This window comes from Bos indicus x Bos taurus, chromosome 15 (genome assembly GCF_003369695.1).
Source record: "Bos indicus x Bos taurus breed Angus x Brahman F1 hybrid chromosome 15, Bos_hybrid_MaternalHap_v2.0, whole genome shotgun sequence".
In the NCBI taxonomy this organism is placed as follows: Eukaryota; Metazoa; Chordata; class Mammalia; order Artiodactyla; family Bovidae; genus Bos; species Bos indicus x Bos taurus.
The window spans coordinates 36,975,704-36,996,854 of NC_040090.1; the positions used below are offsets into that span (position 1 = coordinate 36,975,704).

Sequence of the window (21,151 nt, forward strand, 5' to 3'; positions counted from 1 at the left end):
GGGTAATCAAGGCAGCTGAGATTACTGGTACTTTCTCTTCTGGTGCTTCTAGAGCAATCTTCAAGAGCAGGGGCTGAATTACGGTTGAAAATATAAACTCTTGCTCTCTAGTTGCCACAGGAAATAATGAATGTATAAATTTAGTTCAAGAACACTTACTCAGACATCTCAGTGGATAATACACAGCTTACACTAGAAACACTTTGCTCCCATTTGAAAGCTGTGATGTACCACATTTTTGGAAAGTGGTAGACTGATTATGCAGAACCAGACCTGCTTTAGTTCTACTAGAAGAATTTCTTCTCTCTGTTTATACTGAATACCTGAAGTTCTACATGCCTCACCATTCCCATCTTAATGATCTTCCCAGATACAAACCAGACCTACCAGCTTGAGGAGACTGAACTGTGAGCTGCTGTTATTTATGACTGCTTGCTGCACCTTCTGGTCCAGCCCTCTGGAGGATCCAGAGGCTATTTTTATCTCCATGAACTCTACTCTGTCCCTTTTTTCCCACAGCCCACAGTGGGGCTAAGACCATTTTAGACATCTGAACCTAGAGCATAGGCACATTTCTTGTGAAGGGAAGGGGAGGAGGAGAAAAAGAAAGTGGTGAAGGAGGAATGGGATAAAAGGAGGGGGAGAACATGGACTGGAGAAAACACATACATAAAAACATTCAGTGTGGGAGTTGTGACGAATAGGTAGAGAGTTGAACCAGGAAGACTTGTGGGGAAACTGGGGCAGTCTACATAAGGAGTATAAATGTTTGAAAAATAAATATTCAAGACTGAGGACAGAGAGAAATGTATTTCAGACATTAAGTGTACTCTTAGAAAAGTTACATTTAGATGAGGATTTAACTTTGTTGTCATTGTTCAGTCACTAAGTCATGTCCAACTCTTTGTGTCCCTATGGACTGCAGCACACCAAGCTTCCCTATCTTTCACTATCTCCCAGAGTTTGCTCAAACTCATGTCCATTGAGTCGGAATATTATCTGTTAAAGAGGGTCATTTCTTCTTATGCACTCTGATTATGGTGAATGCATGCAAATGGGCATAAAGTGTAATGTGCTTCAGATGTATTACTTCCCCCTATTACCTACTGTACAGTGGCTTAAATGGAAGTTCAGTTCAGTTCAGTCACTCAGTCTTGTCTGACTCTTTGCGACCCCATGAATCGTAGCACGCCAGGCCTCCCTGTCCATCACCAACTCCCGGAGTTCACTCAGACTCACGTCCATTGAGTCAGTGATGCCATCCAGCCATATCATACTCTGTTGTCCCCTTCTCCTCCTGCCCCCAATCCCTCCCAACATCAGAGTCTTTTCCAATGAGTTAACTCTTCGCATGAGGTGTCCAAAGTACTGGAGTTCCAGCTTTAGCATCATTCCCTCCAAAGAAATCCCAGGGCTGATCTCCTTCAGAATGGACTGGTTGGATCTCCTTGCAGTCCAAGGGATTCTCAAGAGTCTTCTCCAACACCACAGTTCAAAAACATCAATTCTTTGGCACTCAGCCTTCTTCACAGTCCAACTCTCACATCCATACCTGACCACAGAAAAAACCATAGCCTTGACTAGACGGACCTTTGTTGGCAAAGTAATGTCTCTGCTTTTGAATATGCTCTCTAGGTTGGTCATAACTTTCCTCCCAAGGAGTAAGCATCTTTAATTTCATGGCTGCAGTCACCATCTGCAGTGATTTTGGAGCCCAAAAAAATAAAGTCTGACACTGTTTCCACTGTTTCCCCATCTATTTCCCATGAAGTGATGGGACCGGATGCCATGATCTTCGTTTTCTGAATGGAAGTAGGAAAGGACAAATGAAGTATTTAGTATTAATGATAGGACAATAAGGGCATTAAAATCTGACTCACTCAGTGGGTTGGAGAAGGCAATGGCAACCCACTCCAGTACTCTTGCCTGGAAAATCCCATGGAGGGAGGAGCCTGGTGGGCTGCAGTCCATGGGGTCGCTAAGAGTCAGACACGACTGAGCAACTTCACTTTCACTTTTCACTTTCATGCATTGGGGAAGGAAATGGCATCTCACTCCAGTGTTCTTGCCTGAAGAATCCCAGGGACGGGGAAGCCTGGTGGGCTGCTGTCTGTGGGGCTGCAAAGAGTTGGACACGACTGAAGCAACTTAGCAGCAGCAGCAGCAGCACTCACTGGGTGACTATAAGCTTCATCTGAATACATGCAGAAACAAAAGGGAAATGCCTTAGAAAGCTTCTGGGTACCAGCAAGAGGAGTGAGGGAGCTGGAGATGATGCTGAGATACAGTCTGTCTTTCCCACCTTACCTGAATTCCAGGACTATGTTTGCAACTGTGTATTTTAGGTGACGGAGTATAGCTGGACACGATACTATGTCTCGTACTGTGAACCTAACTCTACGTCTTCTGAAGGGAACCTTGGGTTGGATATCAGCTTCATCCCATCTGACAATGCTAGTACTGACCATAAGTAAAGCTTAGGGGTAGAGATAACCCTGTTATACTTTATTCTTCCAACTCTGCCACCTCTTTCTGAACAGAAACTGGGATCCCAGGGGCATCTGCTACTACGTGGTTAATGTATTGTCAGCATGCCAGAATCAAAAATCCTCACTCAGGAAGAGTCTAAACTAGGAAAGATAATCAATCAAAGAAAGGAGAAATCATGACAGACAGGATGGAGGCAGACAAAGGTAATAACAACAGTGAATGATACCATCACTCTTTTCTACTGAGAATATTTCAGAAGCAAAGAATAACATCTTAACAGCTTTTCTCAGAGGAAGCACCAAGTCATAGATGGTTCTGAGAGAAGTTACAGGAGCTATTCTTCCCTAAGAAGGAAAATTAGAGTAAATTAAGGAGTCCATGGGATCTGAAGAAAACATGATATATAGCATTATGAGCTCTATTTATCTCTTTGGTTATTTTATAGATAAACTGATAGTTATACTCTTTTGTACTGCTCTAGGCAGGGGTTGCAAAGCTGTCAAGTATCTACACACTGTGTAGCCATAAGTCAGTAAGATAATTTACTAAGATAGCTGCCTAGGTCTGGTGAAAGCAGATTGCTGTTTCATGATTGGTGCATCAGAGCCTGTTTTGATCCCTTGACTATACCAGATGGGAAAGTGGAGAGAACTGGAGGCACCAAGTAACACTAGAAGCCAGAGAGCTTCAAAATGTATGAGTACTAGAGTGGTACCATAGCCACTTATAACCAGAGACTATCTCTTGGAATTCAAGAAGATATGCTTGTAGGAAGCCTCATGGCATATTCAGACTGAAATAGATATGAATATAGTATGCTCAATTCATAGTTTTAAGTGGCATTCAATGTTTTGGGATCCAGTGGTTTGAACCTTCATGTAAGTAAAATTTTCTCAAGAGAATAAACTAGTGGTAGAAATGACTGTAGGGACAGAGGAGCACTAAAATGGCATGGATATCTTCTACCCCAAGGTAAATGGGATGTATGATAATGATTTTCCTCCTATTCAGAGTGCAGCAGGAAACAGTGTGCTTAGGAAAATGGTAATAATTAACCACTCATTTAATGTCTATACAATTTAATGTATGTACATGCCAAGTGGGCCTCTCTGATGGCTCAGTGGTAAAGAATCACCTGCAGTGCAGGAGACAAGGTTCTATCCTTGGGTTGGGAAGATCTCCTGGAGAAGGAAATGGCAACCCACTCCAGTATTCTTGTCTGGGAAATCCCATGGACAGAGGAGTCTGGCGGGTTACAGTTCATAGGGTTGCAAAGAGTCAGATTTGACTTAGTGACTAAACAATGACAACAACATGCAGAGTACTAAACAAAATATTCATACTTACTCATTCTGCAAAATGGTGGTTAAAAAAAAATATGGAGACATTGCACAGATGGGAAATTTTATCAGGTCCGAAATGATCTGAGGAGCCGGAAGATGTCACCTCTGCCACAAGTGCCAGAGAAGAATGTCAGGGATGCTCAGGGCAAAGCGCTTGGCACTGAGAGTCAGAGTAATGTCTATAGTCTAGCCCAATCAACCCTTCACAATACAGAAGTCATGTAGGGCTCTATCAGGTTGAAACTGGAGACAGGGAAGGCTTCCACATCCTTTGTAAATCAGGGGGCAGGCAGATCTTTTTAAGGTTATCATATATATTCTGTGTCTTTAGTGGTCAAACACTCCTAATCTAATCCTACGCCATTGACTAAGGCTTGCCATGCCTCTCATTTAAGGATTCTGCCAAGAAAAATTCCCCAAAATATGTAACAAAGAAAGAATTCTTTTGAAGCAACAGGAAACAAAGATTAATGGAGGAATGTTTTCATTCTTATCTAAGATATTAAGGCAAAGAAAAATCAGAATTCATTTCAGAATTAAAAAGTGAAATTCCCTTTCCAGTATACAAATAATTCCTGACTTTCTTTAACAATTCCAGGAGTTGGATCTGATTCTTTTTACCCCTTATAACCTCCTGAGCAGTTTCTGGATTCCCTGCTTGATCTCCTTGGTTCTCACACCATAAACAATGGGGTTCAGAGCTGGGGGGATGAGGTGGTGCAGGATATTGAGCAGGATGGGGACATCTGGGGGAATCCTCTTCCTGGCCAGGTTAGTGATGACTAGGACCAGCAGGACTGTGCTGAAGAAGAGGATGAGGATGAAGTGGGAACCACAGGTGCTCAGGGCCTTGGCAGCAGCTCCCTCAGCTTTAATCCTTAGCACAGCTTTCAGGATAAAAGAGTAGGAGAGAATGATAAGGATGAGGTCAGAGCCCAGTAGGGTCCAGCCTGCCACAAACTGGTAGAGCCGATTGAAGGTGATGTCATCACAGGAGAGTTTGGACACAGACAGGTTAGTGCAGATGCAGTTCTTGATGATGTTCTCTGCACAGTATCTCAGTCTGGCAGAAAGGATTGGAACAGGAAGAAAAAAGAGGCCATTCCGGGCCACCACAAAGATGGCAGCCCTAACTACAAATTGGTCAGTGATGATGGAGGGGTATCGTAGTGGGTGACAGATGGCCACATAGCGGTCATAGGCCATGACCATGAATGTGCAGGACTCCATGGCAAGGAAGCAATTCATGATGAACATTTGGAGGAAGCAGGCTGAGAAGCTGATGGACCTGAGGTCAAACCAGAAGATGGCCAGTACCTTGGGGATGACGGTGAGACAGAGTACAATGTCCAGCAAGGAGAGGAGGCTGAGTAGGTAGTACATGGGCTCATGCAGACAGGCCTCCAGCCGGATGGTGATCAGGAGGGTGGCGTTGGCCCCCATGGCCAGGACGAAGAGGAGACTGAGGGGCAGAGAGAGCCAGTGCTGCCAGCTCTGGTAGTTAGGGAAGCAGATGAGGAGGAATTCGGAGACTGGGGGAATGGAGTAGTTGCTGTATGATATCATGTAATGTTTTCTGATCACATTGAAAATTCAGTCCTTAAAATGTAAGACAGAATATATTACCACAGAAAGTATGCATTCTAGATATGCTCTTCACCTGTCCCAATGAAGTTTTCAAACCATCATCAATCATTGCTGACATTTAACTGAACAAACTTCATGCTATATTATGCTGAATGTTTATATTCATTAACTCATATCATCCTTTTAAAAGCACTTAAATATAACTAATATTGTTATTCTAAGTTTGCAGATAATGAAAGTGTACAGATAAAGGGGAGCAAGATAGTTTGATCAGAATTTAAAAGTTAGTATGTGAAGCCAGGACTGAGAACCAAGGAATCTGACTCTAGAGCTCTTTCACAATATTTAGCCTCAATAAGCACAGTTTAATTAAGGCTTTCCTTCCCTCAGAGTTTAGAAGGGACAGCCATACAGAGGGCTCTGTTCAGCTGACCACATGGAAGTCTTAGAAAAGCCCAGCCATTTCTGTACAATTGGACAGGGACTGACTTCAGGATTCTTTATCTTCATAAAAGATTAGAGGTAAATATTCCTTGACCCCACCCAAGGAGAATATGTTCTTCCAACCTCAAAGAGGATTTTACTTCAAGGCATAATGTTTATCATTCTCTTACTGGATTATTTGCTGCTATTTCTCTTTGTGAAATTTGAAGAGTGCTTTCTTTGGCTTGAGTCCTTTAGAAAAGACTGTGAATTTTCTATCCTAGTGACAGAGACAGTCAGTATTGAGGGATACCAGGAGGTTACCAAAAGTAAAATAGAAAACTAGTTAGTGAGTGAGTTTTAGGCATATTAACTTCAATAGGAATTCATATACCTTGTTAGCAAAATTATCTGTGATTTCTTGTGGCCGGACCCAATGATCCCAGCATTTGGAATCTGTTCTGTAAACTTATCTGCTTTGATTCCATTTGTTTCTTGGATTGGGTACTGTCTTATCCCCCTCACTGCTAAACAGAGATCAGGGTGAACCAAGTACTAAGAAGGCTGACAACAATGAATGCAACAGTCAAAGAACAGGAAAGAGCCAGAGAATCATGGCAGGATGAAGGCAGGAGCCCAGGCAGTCTATAATCAACAGAGTTACGGTTCTTAACGATGTTTATGAGTACTATCTGACAAGTATCATGTAGGAGGGTGAAGTGTGTGCAAGGAGGTATCAGACTTTTGCTGTCAGATAAGAATTGGAAAAAGGACTTTCACTTTTTATGTCTCAGACTTCCCAAATGCAGATTTTATCAATATAACCCATACACAAACACACACACAATTTCTACCCATTGTAGGGCTTTTAAGACAAACCAAGGATTCTGAGATTAAAACAGCAATAGGGAAAATTATGTATCAACTCTGTCCTGTATTTCGATTTGTGATTAAGAAAATTACCCTATGTGAATCAGAGAAATAAGAATAGTAGACATATCCACCTTTCCTGAAAAGGCTTCTCCTTTCCAATAACTTCAAGTTCTGAATCCTCAGAGTGGCTTGATCTATTTGAACAAATGAGAAAGAGTCAGTGCCTTCTCAGTACTTGGTCTTATCATAAAGCATACAAATGTATAACATGGATTAAGGAAAAACAGTTATCTTCTGAGAGCTTAATTAATAGAGGAAAATTAACCTATCAATACTTACAATACAGTATAGTTGTGACTCTAGTAAAGACGATCTTACAAGCAACTGGAAAGAGACAAAAGTACAGATGAATGAAACAATGTGTTATGCTTGAAATGTGGACCTTAGATGGAAAGGAATTCCAATTCTGGCTTTTATACTCATTGTACCACCCTGACAGCTATTTAAACTCTTTGGTACCTAGTTTTCCCATTTATAAAACAGATAAATGATACTTAGCTTCAGTGTTTTTGGGGGGACAAAAAGGATCATTTCCTGAGATTCTGTTGCCCCAGGGATATGACAAGCTAAGAGCATCAGAACAGGAAAGAAAAAGGGATAACATTCACCTGGAGAGAGGGGAGGGTCACTCTTATAGGTAATGGCAAGAGAAGAAATGTCTGCCTAGGTGGACTCAGTAATAAATAATGATGGGGTTTTCTGGGCTGGTAGATCCCAATTTCTTTGGGGAGAGGAGATGGGAGAGAAGAGCATCAGGAGACAGAGTTTACAGGCATGAAGGAGCATATGCAGCCATTCACAGCCCACCTGGCAATAGACATTGTCAGGTACATCCTAAGGAATCAACAGAGAATTTGACACAGGGAAGTGCCATGCTACAGACAGGACAAAGGAGACTTGCACACAAGCCTTTTAGAGAATCCTGAATAGTTCAAAGGAAAAATGATCAAGATCTGAACACAGGCATGTAAGTGGAGAAGAAAGGATGTATTAGAGGGATGAGGAGGACTCTTGAATTTGGTGTAAGAAAAGGCGAGATGCAGGGAGACTAGAGTTAAGAATGTCACCAAAAGTCTTTTAAGTGACATGGGAAAGAAATGTCCCTTTCAGACCTCCAATAACACTGATATAGTATAGCAATATACTTTCAGCTCCATCTTATAGTCTTTTAAATTCCTTAATAGCTGGAACCATTTTTTTTCTCTATATATGTATTCTCCTCATTGAAAGTAAGGCCTCTTATTCTAAGAAGTGAGGACTTTTTGGCCATCTAGGGCATAGATTTGATTGCCAATACTCCAATTCCATTAGTTTTTACTCACAGGCTGATATTTATAAAGGAGTGGCTGCTGTGATTCTTTGTTCCAGGTGCTAACAAAGAAAACATGTTCTCTGACCATGATATATTGAATCTGGAAAGGTCAGATAATAGGATATAATAGGATATCCAAGCTCAGAAATGGCTGCCTAGAAAAAGGAATGATCATCTTGGCTCACAGATGGATTTAGACTAGGTCGGAAAGAAAAATCCTGACCCAGCCAGACACACAGCCTTGGTCTCCCAGCCATGATATGGGTGAAGGGCTTTGAGCCTAGAGTTGTTTGAAGCCCATATACTTTGTATGGCCACAGGATCTAAGTATCTTCACAGGATCAACATCTGCACTAGGCCCTATTGAAAGCATTCCATCTCCTTTTTATTCCTGAACTCGCCTCCTTTCCTCATTGCCTCCTTCCTCACATTTTCCTGGCCCCAGCTTGGACTTACCACCTCCAGAAGCTTTGCACTGCTGCTGCTTCTGGTTGTTGGGGAAAGTACCTGAACTGGCCCTTCCAAAGGCTCTACAGGCCAATTTTATGGGCTCTAGCTTCACTGTGCCCCTTCCATCCTCATTGCTCACAGGGGTTGGTCCCTTTGTCAGACACCTGTACCCCAAGGCCCTGTGGTCTATTTCCCAATAGAGTGTATTAATTCAGCACTGTGAACAGAGTGAGAGAGAGAGAGAGAGATCAAAAGCTCTTAGGCAATCTGAATAAAGAAAAAGAAACCCCAAGAAAAGAAGTGTAAGAAAACTGAGGGATGAGAACCTTCTCAGAAAAAAAAATTTCTATAGTTGCACCTGTGGGGAAGGACAGAATAAATTACCCTCAGCAACTGTAAGTCTGTGTATGGAGGTGACAGAGGAACACCCCCAGTGATCAAAAGAGCAGGGATCTCAGAGGAGCATGGACCACAGGCAACCGTGGGGGCAGGAAGCATTTGCCATGTGTCCCATCCATGTGATGGAAGGATCAGTGGTTTGGATCCAAGCAAGTAGCTGGGAGTGGCCCTCTTTACAAGTGAACTCATGTCCAGGATTTCACCTTCATGACTGTTCTTTGTCTGAACTGTCACTATGGTTGTAGGAAATGCTACTGTTAACAATACACATCTTATACAGAGCAACACTTAGCATTGCTTTCTTGGGAAAACAAGAGGGATTGCCACCAGTACAGCCACCACTCTGAATTGAAAATCAGACCTGAAAATAGCCTCTCCTGTGAAGGTCTTCATATGCTTCTTAGGAAAGGGACACTCAGGCTAAATGTAGGATCTTTGGGACCTTGTGCACAGGAATCACAGAGAGGAGTCCAGGTGGAGTCTGGTTCTAGGTCTCACACTCTCCTACACACAACTGCTGGAGAAGGAGATATCAGGGCAGGAAAAAAAAAAAGAAGAAGAAGCAGAGAAAAAGAGGAAAGGAAGATAGAAAAAAAAAAGGGAAGGGAGAGAAGGAAAGAGGAAGAGGGGAGATTATTAAGGAAACATCAGATCAGATTAGATCAGTCGCTCAGTCGTGTCCGACTCTTTGCGACCCCATGAATCACAGCACGCCAGGCCTCCCTGTCCATCACCAACTTCCGGAGTTCACTCAGACTCACGTCCATCGAGTCGGTGATGCCATCCAGCCATCTCATCCTCTGTCGTCCCCTTCTCCTCCTGCCCCCAATCCCTCCCAGCATCAGAGTCCTTTCCAATGAGTCAACTCTTAGAATGACAAAGCTATTGAATGATTGTAGTTAATGTTTTTATGTATACAATTGAATTTACAAAATCACACAGCTAAAAAAATGATTTTGTCCATGCTTGTGAGAAAATGAAACTGAAATATGGCAGGTTTAAATTATCTACCCAATTCATATAGCTAACCATAGCCTAGGCAGGATAATAAAGGTGACTTCCAAATATTAAAATTCAAGTCTTTTTAGAAAAAAGTGAGCGTCAGGAGGTTCTTTCTCAAGAGTATATGGCACATTGACCATTCCATCACTCAGTGAAGAGCAGGAAGAATGATGCATGGTGATCACTATATCGTGTTTATTATTTGGTAAAGTGTGCAATCCATTTGGCTGAGAAAAAAAGATTGGTGCAAAAGAAAATCAAAATTTATGATTCCAAGCAAGGCAGAATTTGCCCCATAGCAGGAAAAAGAAATGAAAAGTTATAGTCTCAAGAATATCTTCTAGCTGATACTAGTCAGCTGGATAATGTAGTACAGAGCTCCTCAGACTTCTCTCAAGTAATCAACGTACCTAGGAAGTCAGGGAGCCTGCACCCACCTCACCCATGAGGAAACAAGACACATGGACCCATAAATGTCCCTCTTTTGGCTCAGTCTGCATACAAATCAATAGTTACTTTTACAGCAGTGATCATAGGTCTTTGGAAACTCTCAGCCTATTTTTCAAACAGGACACAGTTCTTAATTCTATTATAAACATCCAAGTAAATGCAACAAATTCAGTGACTTTGTTGAGGAAATCCATCAAGGTCTGTCTTCCCCAGATATAAACACCTCTAGTTCCCCTTCGCAATTAGGTCCCAACAACAGTGTCTCCTGACAGACAACAAACTACATGAACTCAAAGACTGAGCAGAAAATCATCATTTGTTTTAATTAAATGTTGAACTCCTGAGGTCACCATGGCAGAGTGACAAGGGAGGTCTCAGGAGAACATTTACATGGTCCTGAGCTGGGGGCTGGGTCTGGGGATGGATTCAGATCTCTGCACCACATCCACTGGACTTCTATCCCTGGCATGCAGCTTACCTATGCTCCACCCAGTGCCTTCTCTTCTTCCTACTACAGGTGATGGGGATGACAGAAAACCATGGAAGGGATCTAAGTATGTCCCTCTGCTTCTCTTTCTTATGTCTAAAATAAAACATGGAGAATTACTTAATAAATCATCTGGAAGATGCAAACAAGAGGTAGATCAGGCTGTAGGGTAGACAGTGTCTCAGACAGACCAGAAAAGCCATAGAAATTTCCCAAGATTCTCCTACCGCTTCTCACCTTTCTCACGCCACAGTTGGATTTTTGCTTGGCCATCAGTGTATATAAATGGTAGTTCAATTCAGTTCAGTTCAGTCACTTAGTCGTGTCCAACTCTTTGCAACCCCATGGACTGCAACACGCCAGGTTTCCCTGTCCATCACCAACTCCCAAGCTCGAACTCATGTCTATTGAGTCAGTGATGCCATCCAACTATCTCATCCTCTGTCATTCCCTTCTCCTCCCGCCTTCAATCTTTCCCAGCATTTGGTTCTTTTCAAATGAGTCAGTTCTTCGCATCAGGGGGCCAAAATATTGGAGTTTCAGCTTCAGCATCAGTCCTTCCAATGAATATTCAGGACTGATTTTCTGTAGGATGGACTGGTTGGATCTCCTTGCAGTCCAAGGGACTCTCAAGAGTCTTCTCCAACACCACACTTCAAAAGCATCAATTCTTTGGCACTCAGCTTTTTTTATAGTCCAACTCTCACATCCATACATGACTACTGGAAAAACCATAGCTTTGACTAGACGGACCTTTGTCAGCAAAGTAATGTCTCTGCTTGTTAATAAATATGCTGTCTAGGTTGGTCATAACTTTTCTTCCAAGGTGCAATCACTCTTCAATTTCATGGCTGCAGTCAACATCTGCAGAGATTTGGGAGCCCCAAAAAATAAAGTCTGTCACTGTTTCCACTGTTTCACCATCTATCTGCCACGAAGTGATGGGACCAGATGCCATGATCTTAGTTTTCTGAATAATTGGGTTTTAAGCCAACTTTTTCACTCTCCTCTTTCACTTTCATCAAGAGGCTCTTTAGTTCTTCACTTGTTGTTTTGGCAGCTGCCAAGTTATCCTGATGCTTTGGACTGTGATGTTGGAGAAAACTCTTGGGAGTCCCTTGGACTGCAAGGAGCTCAAACCAGTCAATCCTACAGGAAATCAGTCCTGAATATTCATTGGAAAGACCGTTGCTGAAGCTGAAGCTCCAATACTTTGGCCACCTGATGTGAAGAACTGACTCATTGGAAAAGACCCTGATGCTGGGAAAGATTGAAGGTGAAGAAGGGAACAACAGGGGATGAGATGGTTGGATGACATCACAGACTACAGACATGAGTTTGAGTAAGCTCTGGGAGTTGGTGAAAGACAGGGAAGCATGACATGCTATGGTCCACGGGGTTGCAAAAGGTCAGACATGACTGAGCAACTGAACTGAACTGAGTAGCAAAGACTCATAGAAACCACCACTGAAAAGAGACTAGATGGTGTGGATAGCTGTCCTCTCAAGACTGATAGTGTTAGATAGACACAATCATGCAGAAAAGGAGTGTCATGGGGAAAAAGGAAATAAAAAAAGAAAGAAAAATGTTACATTATGCCAAAGAAAATTCTTATGTGTTTTGTGATGCTATCGGCTAAAAATGTCTGGGGTGTGTGTTTAATTGCCAAGTGGTGTCTGACTCTTTGCAATCCCATTGGACTGCAGTCTGCCAGGCTCTTCTGTCCATGGGATTTCCCAGGCATTCTTGGGAGTCAGTTGCCAGTTCCTTCTCCAGGGGATCTTCCCAACCCAGGGATCAAACCCATGTCTCCCACATTGCAGACAGATTCTTTATCATCTGACCACCAGGGAAGCCCATTTTACATATAGCACTGTGTATATGTCAATCCTGATTTCAGATGTGCACAGCAGTGAACGTCAACTTACAGCAAGCAGTAGTGAGCAGTAGTTAGAAGCAAGGTCTTAGTTTCCCAGACCAGGAGTCCTAATCACTGAACCACATGGGGCCAGCAGTTAGAGCCAGGATCCCTAGTCTTTGCCTGCCTCATCAAGAACAAATTCAGGAGAGGAGGCAGAAGGTAAAGTAAAAGTTTATTGAAAAGTACTTGCAGAAAGGGGCACAGACGAGGTCAGAGAGAGAGTCGCTCCTTTGGGAAGTTTTAATCCTTTATAAGGGGGCAGTTTTCTGGGTCTTTGTCCTCTCTGAGGCCAGTCATCTTGCTTTGCCCCCCGCCCATGTTAATCTGTTTCAGGACCCTCCCCTGGGGTGAGCATGCACACCTTTACCAAGATAGATCTCAAAGTGAAGGCTTCTGGGAAGAGCAAGACTCATTATGGCCTGGAATTATTCTCTGACTTTTGACTCCAGGGAGCCTTTCTGCACATGTATAGTGTCTCCCTTGTCCCAAAAGAGAAGGAAGGGGAGATCCCTCAATCCTTTACTTAGACAGAGTTTTTGCCTCTCTTTGTCCTTGCCTTGATTATTCCCTTGACATGTTTACAGGAGACAAAGACTGGCTATTTACCCTGTTTCTGTGTTACTTCCATTTTGGAGAACAAATGGGAGGCTTGCTCATTGTAAATTTCTCAACTGGAGCCCACCTATCTGTTGCCTCAGGAAATGCAAAGGGAGGCTGGCTATGATGTGCAACTTGGAGCCTCTCTACCTCCTATCTCAATCCCAGTCTCTCAGTTTATCCCTACCCCCACTTTCCCCCTTGGTAATCATATGGTTGTTCTATATTTAGTTTATAAAATAACCTCAATAATGTTCTCCATAAAGGCTATACCAATTTACATTCCTACCAACAGTATAGAAGGGTTTCTTTTTCTCCACGCCCTCTCCAGCACTGACTGTTTGTAAATTTTTGATAATGGCCATTCTGACCACTCTGAGGTAATATCTTATTTTTGTTTTATTTGAAGGAGATGAACATTTTTAAAGCGTATGCTTCAGCAATCAAAACCCAATGCCAGGCACTTATATTATAATCAAAAAAGCTACCTGTCAGGTGCTTACACTACACAGTGATTCTAGCATCTGGAATTGACCTAGTACTAACATATCAGAGGGCTTCCCTGGGTAGCTCAGCTGGTAAAGAACCCTCCTGCAATGTAGGATACCCCGGTTCGATTCCTGGGTTGGGAAGTTCCCCCAGAGAAGTCATAGGCTACCCATTCCAGTATTCTTGGGCTTCCCTGGTGGCTCAGTGGGTAAAGAACTTGCCCACAGTGCAGGAGACCTGAGTTCCATCCTTGGGTTGGGAAGATCCCCTGGAGGAGGATGTGGCAACCCACTCCAGTATTCTTGCCTGGAGAATCCCCATGGACAGAGGAACCTGGTGGGCTACAGTCCATGGGGTCGCAAAGAGTCAGACACAACTTAGCAACCCAGCATATACATTTCCCAATATAGGCTTCCTAAGTGACTCAGTGGTAAAGAATCTGCCTGCAGTGCAGGAGACGCTGGTTCAATCCCTGGGTCAGGAAGATCCCCTAGAGAAGGAATTGACTACCCACTCCCATATTTTGCCTGGGAAATCCTATGGACAGAGGAGCCTGGTGGGCTACAGTCCATGGGGTCGTAAAAGAGTCAGACAAGACTTAGTGACCAAAACAAACAACATTTAGAAAACAATTGCTGTAAATAGCTTGGCTTTTAGAGAAAGCTTTTGGTAAACAATTAAAATAGTTGTTGACCCTAATATTTTATGAGCAGGGAACAGGCTACAAATACAGTACCTCCGAAAGAAGTCACGTGCTCCAATGCCTGCTTCATTTAATGTCACTGGGGACAACCCCCCCAAAAGAAGAACAAGGGGACATAGAAAACAATGGTCAGGAGATCCTCTCCCAAAGAACATAACCAGTATCTAGTTAGGGATCTTCCCCAGCTGTCAGGAGGTTAAGATGTGATGCCTGCCCCCAAAGCATTCCATCATTACCATTGACAAGTTTCTGTGAAATGTACCCCATGCTTCACTTTCAACTTAGACTCTTAATGGCTAGTACCCAGTTTCTGCTCCACCATTAAATATGTGATGAAAGAAGGAAGATGATGGTCCAAGAGGAGCCACATCAGGACTGATGAAGAAGACCACACATTCCTGGTGATCTTGGACTCGGTGCTGCCTTCAGTGACTAAATGAGAGTTTGGGTAGCCTCACTTGGAAAGAGTCAAGTATGTGTTACATGTGAGAGTCTCTCATATCATTTCTCTTAAGAAAGAAATATTTAGTCACCCTGCCTCTCCTCTAGGCAGCTAGATTTATGTGAGGATTCTGGCCAACACAATGGTAAAGAAAATGATGTAAATCTCTCCCAGATTGGCCCCTAAAATATCCCGCAAGATTCTGCACACTGTCTCCCTTCACTGTGTGACACATTCATGCTCAGTCATTCAGTCGTGTCCAACACTGGGCGATCACATGGACTGTAGCCCACCAGGCTCCTCTGTCCATGAGGATTCTCCAGGCAAGAATACCGGAGTGGGTTGCCATTTTCTTCTCCAGGGGATCTTCCCGACCCAGGGATCTAACCCACTGCTCTTGTGTCTCCTGCATTGGCAGGTGGATTCTTTATCACTGAGCCACCTGGTAAGCCTCAGTGTGTGAAAGTCAGATGCAGAAGGATCTGTGAAAGTCTGTAAGGCCTTATGATGCAGAATACCCAAATATGACAGAAGCATGGGTCTACATTTTGCACCTAATATCTCTTTCCTTTGTTGTTGTTGTTCAGTCGCTAAGTCATGTCCAACTCTTTGTGACCCTATGAACTGCAGCACACCAGGCTTCCTTGTCCTACAGTATCTCCCAGAGCTTCTCTAACTCATGTCCATTGAGTCAGTGATGCCGTCCAACCATCTCTTCCTCTGTTGTCCTTTCATGTCTAAATGACGACATGAAGCAAAGCCCCCATGCACTGATATCAGGATGTGAATGAGAAGTAAACAAATTGTGTTAAGTTCCTGTGGTATTTTTATTGCAGTAACTAACTTTATGGGCATTTATTAATTCAATATAACATGGATTTTGATGTGCACTGCCTCTGCTATCTATAATTTAGAGCATGAAAAACTTCAGAAAACCCTACAACTATCTAATTAAAGTAGAAAAAAATGTAGATCAATCTCTAGACAATATAGTAAGAAAACTAGATTAAGTAGCAAATATGCCTAATTTCTCTCTCTTCACTCTTGTGCCTGGTAGTTGAATGACCATTAGTATTTTATCTTTTAACTCAGTTGTCTCTCCTGCAAATTTTCAAAAATGATAATTCATGGTATTTTGACCAAAATCTCTCTGAAAGTAGTTTACCTCTTGGTAACCATCTATGCTAATCACTACTGTGCTAATTACACATGAAGCACTCAATAACTAATTTTTGGTTGTATAGATGAAGAAATGGGGGGGAAAAGTTACTATTTCATATAGTCCTTAGCAAAATACACCTAATTTAGAATCTTATTAAATATTATGATACAATATACCCTTATCAATGTTGTAGTGGAAAGGAAAAGAGAAGAATGAATTTTTTTTCTTTCCTTTTCCTAAGAACAGAAAAGATAAACAGAACAGTGAGTAGGCCTGAACATTCAAAGGTTTTTTTTTTTACTTTAACTCCTTCAAACTCTGCATGTCTGTAACTCAGTTTGCTTTTCTGCTCCCCTAACTCTGCAAGAGCTACATTTTGCACCTAATATCTCTTTTCCTTGTTGTTGTTGTTCAGTTGCTAAGTCATGTCCAACTCTTTGTGACCCTATGAACTGCTTCCTTGTCCCACAGTATCTCCCAGAGCTTCTCTAACTCATGTCCATTGAATCAGCGATGCCATCCAACCATCTCTTCCTCTGTTGCCCCTTCTCCTCCTGCCCTCAATCTTTCCCAGCATCAGAGTCTTTTCCAATGAGTTGGCTCATCACATCAGGTGGCCAAATTATTGGAGCTTCAGCTCCAGCATCAGTCCCTCTAGTAAATATTCATGGTTGATTTCCTTTAGGATTGACTGGCTTGGTAACCTTGCTGTCCAAGGAACTCTCAAGAGCCTTCTCCAGCACCACAATTTGAAAGCATCAGTTCTTCGGTGCTTGGCTTTCTTTATGGTCCAGCTCTCACATCCATACATAACTACTGGAAAAACCATAGCTTTGACTCTGCAGACCTTTATCAGCAAAGTGATGTCTCTGCTTTTTAGTACACTGTCTAGGTTTGTCATACTTTTTCTTCCAAGGAGCAAGCATCCTTTAATTTCCCCTTGTAGTTCTTCTGTTTTGCATATCAGAAAAAAGGCCACCGAGCTACTGAACTGCCAGACTCAATAACTGGGTTTCTGACTCCAGCCTATGACTATTTTTGAAACAATGCAAGAAGGAGACACCATCCTAACACCTTTGTTCTCCATCACTGACTCTTGACTGCAAGCCCTCATCTTATATAAGCCCCTAGACTACTCATGGAGACGGGGCACAGTTCCTGAGGCACGAGCCTACCCTGTTCCCCTCTTGGCAGACTAAGAATTAAAGCCACCTTTCTATTTCCTCCAAACTCAGTCTCCATATTTTTTATTTGACTTCAGTGGGCAGAGACAGCCAAGATGTAAGCCAGCAACATGAATATCTGATTCATGTGATTGATTTGATATTGTTCTTAAATGTCACTGAAATAAAGGAAACCAGACTGTAAATTATTGTATCATTTTATTTTCTAATCTTTCAACCCCCCCCCCACCCCCACAGACTTCTGAGCAGGAAGTACAGTATTTTTGTCTCAAATCTACCCTAGCCCTCCAGCTGAGTATTGGAGATCCCAGGAATTTTTCAGAGTTGTCAGTTTCTTTTTAAGAATGAGAAGAGGTTGAGAACCAAATTCACTCCAATATTGCTATTCCTACTTATAGCCACAGGGGGGCACCGTTGACATGTCAACAACGAAGCATTTCTTTACTCCTTGCAGTAAGGCTATCCTGTTTAGACTCCTTGGCTGCAGTCTTGATGTCCCACAGTCTGCCTTTGAGGTCATACCTTTCATGGTTAACACCTTCATGCTCAGAGTACACCCCGAACACACTACAGTATCAAATGGCTATGTGCTAAGAGGCTCCCAAACTCCACTTTATGATCTGTGGAAATGTAGTTTTGCTCCCTTAACAATGTTTAGGTCTTTGTTTTGAACATTGATCACCAGCATAGACTCTCTTTCCTCCAGATAATTTAATTCCAGGAAACTTGTTGCTTTCTCTTGTCGCTGAATCTTGATTTAAATCTGCCTTGTTCCTAGAGAGCGGTGTTCAGCGGTTTCAGATCTTTCTCAAAAGACTCTGTGTTCCTCACGTAAGTGTGACTAACCTGAGTGGCCTTGACAGATCAACTTTCTCCCCCTCCTCTTGTTCTTTGTACACCCCCTTCTAGTACAACTGGACCACAGTTAGCAAAGTGACTCTTCACAGACCTTCTCAGTTAAACTGAAAAAAAAATCTATATCCCTCCATTTTATTAATTTTTTTCTCTCAGTTTTATTGAGATATAATTGACATATAGCACTGTATGAGTTGAAGGCACACAGCAATGACTTGACTTACATATACTGTGAAATGATTACTACAAAATTTTAGTTAACATCCAACATCTCATATAGATAGCCAAAAAAATGAAAAACAATTTTTCTTTGCAATGAGAACTTTTAGGATTCGTTTTCTGAGCAGCTTTCAAATACAACACAGAGCAGTATTAACTATAGTCATCATGTTGTACATTGCACCTCCAATACTTATTTATAACTGGAAGTTTGGACATTTATACCCCACCAATTTAAAACTCCTTTAGTTTATGCCACTTCATTCTATCCATTCAAGACAGCGCTCAAAGATTTCTACTAAGTACCTTTGCAATGCTATGATTACTTTACAGCTGAGTTGTGTCTGCCTTTCAAGACCAGGCTCTTTGAGTTACCCTGTTCCTCCATTCTCTTTATCTACACGTAGATTCACCCCAAAGCCTGTCTTGGTACCACTGTGTCTCGTTCATTGAACTACTTGCACTGGGCTTGACAATTCTGAGAAACTGTGGTCCTCTTAATCTTAATCATCTACAAAAGACTCTTATGAAAATTAAATATTATCATGCATAAAAACTGGAATATTGCAAGCATTCAAAATATTTGAGCTTTTAATTTCATTAATATTACTATAATTATTATCAGTATATCTGGACATTGTAATTATTAGTATCATATTAGGCAAGAGGTGTTGAAGTTGGCCCTTCTGTCTTCTGAGGAACAGTAGGAGATGATGGTGGAAAAATTATTTGGGCAGCCATGAGATAGAGAGAAGTCCTATCAAAGGACATTTATCAAATGACAAATACTGAATCACATCTGTGGCTCTGGCTTGAGAAAATGAGAGCCCGGTCTGGGGGTATGAAGAGCACTATCTTGCAGAGATGTCATTTTTCCTTTCAGACTGTTATTGAGTGTGGTTTTCTTTGGAAGAATCTGCCCCTGGAGCCCAATATCAGCATTGATTTGCAGTTATTTTTATCCCCATAGGGTGGAGCAGTGGATCTCCATTCCTGTTACCAGCTTAATATCAAATTCTTTCATAACTTTGAAAGCTGCCCCTACAGCATCATGTCACATCTCTTCACCTGTCTGCCCTGTAGGACTTCACTCTGTCTCCAGCCCACCGGGTGGTATCCTATACTGCAGGGACTGTATAACTGTCCTTCAGGTGATCCTAAGTTTTCAGACTCAAACATTTGGAGCTGTGCCAATAATTACCTCTTGTCACTCAGAGCTACACCCTCCCATCCAAACATCTTGTGATGCTGGGGCTTAGACTCTAGGACTCTGGGTCAGCTGGATCCCTCTCAGCTTTTACCTACAGAGAGCAACAGACAAAGACTGGAAGGTGGAGGCGGTGGGGGGTGAGGTGGGATACTTGTTCCTTCCCCTTTCATCAGTATCCCTCAGCAATGACTCTTCATTCTGGCATTGAAATTGGTTTTAGCTTCCAGGATTGGTTGGTTGGTTGCTTTGGATTTTGTTTGGGTTAGAGTTTCAGAATTCCCAGAATCAAGTCAGCCTCTCTAAACTCCTTCAGAGATACCAGCATCAGGATAGAGTCCTTGCTCAGAGGTCTCTGTCCCAGCCCTAAGGGCACCTCCGCGGAGCCCTTGTGACACGAGTACCAGTCAGAGGCTGCTCCCCTCCTCAGAGCTGCGAAACCCAGTTCAGCAAGCCCACCGCCAACCTGCTGGCTCCTAATGACCCAACAATTCCCAAGTATAAGGTTCTTCCCTCAGGTACTATCCCTGTGTTACTTCAGCATCCTCTCTTTTTCCCTCTTTTTTTTTTTTTTTTTAAATTTTCATGTGTGAGTCGGACACGACTGAAGTGACTTAGCAGCAGTCCAATACTTATTTAATCAAGTGCTTACTTTAAATTCTCTAAAGGTAATCTGTGAGATTTATTTTCTCCTGAATGAACCCACTTTTATCCACAAACGTGACACTTCGCTCTATCTTTTCACCTTCAACTAGAGCTCTTGAGATGAATCAACAGATAAGACCTGCCTTTCAGTTCACTGCATGTGCCGCTTAAACCCATGGGGACATGGCCAATTTACTGTCCTGATTCCCCAATTTCTTACTCCATTCATATCCACTCTCCCCCCACCTCAAACTATTTCCTCATTCTCTAGACTCCCTGAGGGCAGTGAGGCTGTTGAGGACATAGTAAGAGGTTAGCACTGATTTATTATTATTATGAGTGCTCTTTTCCTATGGTCCTGCAGGTTCTTTGTCACAGGACTCTGTCTTTTCTGAGAACTCATCCCTCTCATAATAGGAGATACAGGCAGGAAATATCCATGGAAATCCAGAAGGACAAAACACAGGCAAGGGTGGGACATTTCTGTAGAAAGACACCAGGCTCTAGAGCCTGGATTTTAATGTCTGCTCTGTCATATATCTGCTATATGTATATATATATGATCTCCAGTAGTTTTTTCTCTTAAAATCATATTTTTTTATACTATGTAAAATGGAAGTAGTAGTAGTAGTAGTAGCTACATGAATGTTGTGAAGATTAAATTGTTTCACTGTAACTGCCCAGGACCAAAGCAGTTGCCCAAGAAAAATGAGTTTCTTCCTCTTGCCTACCCTCTCCTGAGCCAGGCAAGAACAAAGGCAGAAACCAGGGTCAGGCTTTTCTCTAGCTCATGCCTGGGAGAAATCACTGAGAAGGAAGGGCAGATAGAATTCTAAATCTGTTTTATAAAT

General features: G+C 42.4%; 1 protein-coding gene across 1 annotated transcript; it reads right to left on the minus strand.

Annotated features, from left to right (window-relative positions):
* Positions 1-4,457: 4,457 nt before the first annotated feature.
* LOC113904829 (olfactory receptor 56A4-like) lies at positions 4,458-5,411 on the minus strand. The gene has a single exon (XM_027561918.1). It carries the CDS (start codon positions 5,397-5,399, stop codon positions 4,458-4,460), a length of 942 nt encoding a protein of 313 aa, XP_027417719.1. The 5' UTR covers positions 5,400-5,411.
* Between the last annotated feature and the right edge of the window lie 15,740 nt (positions 5,412-21,151).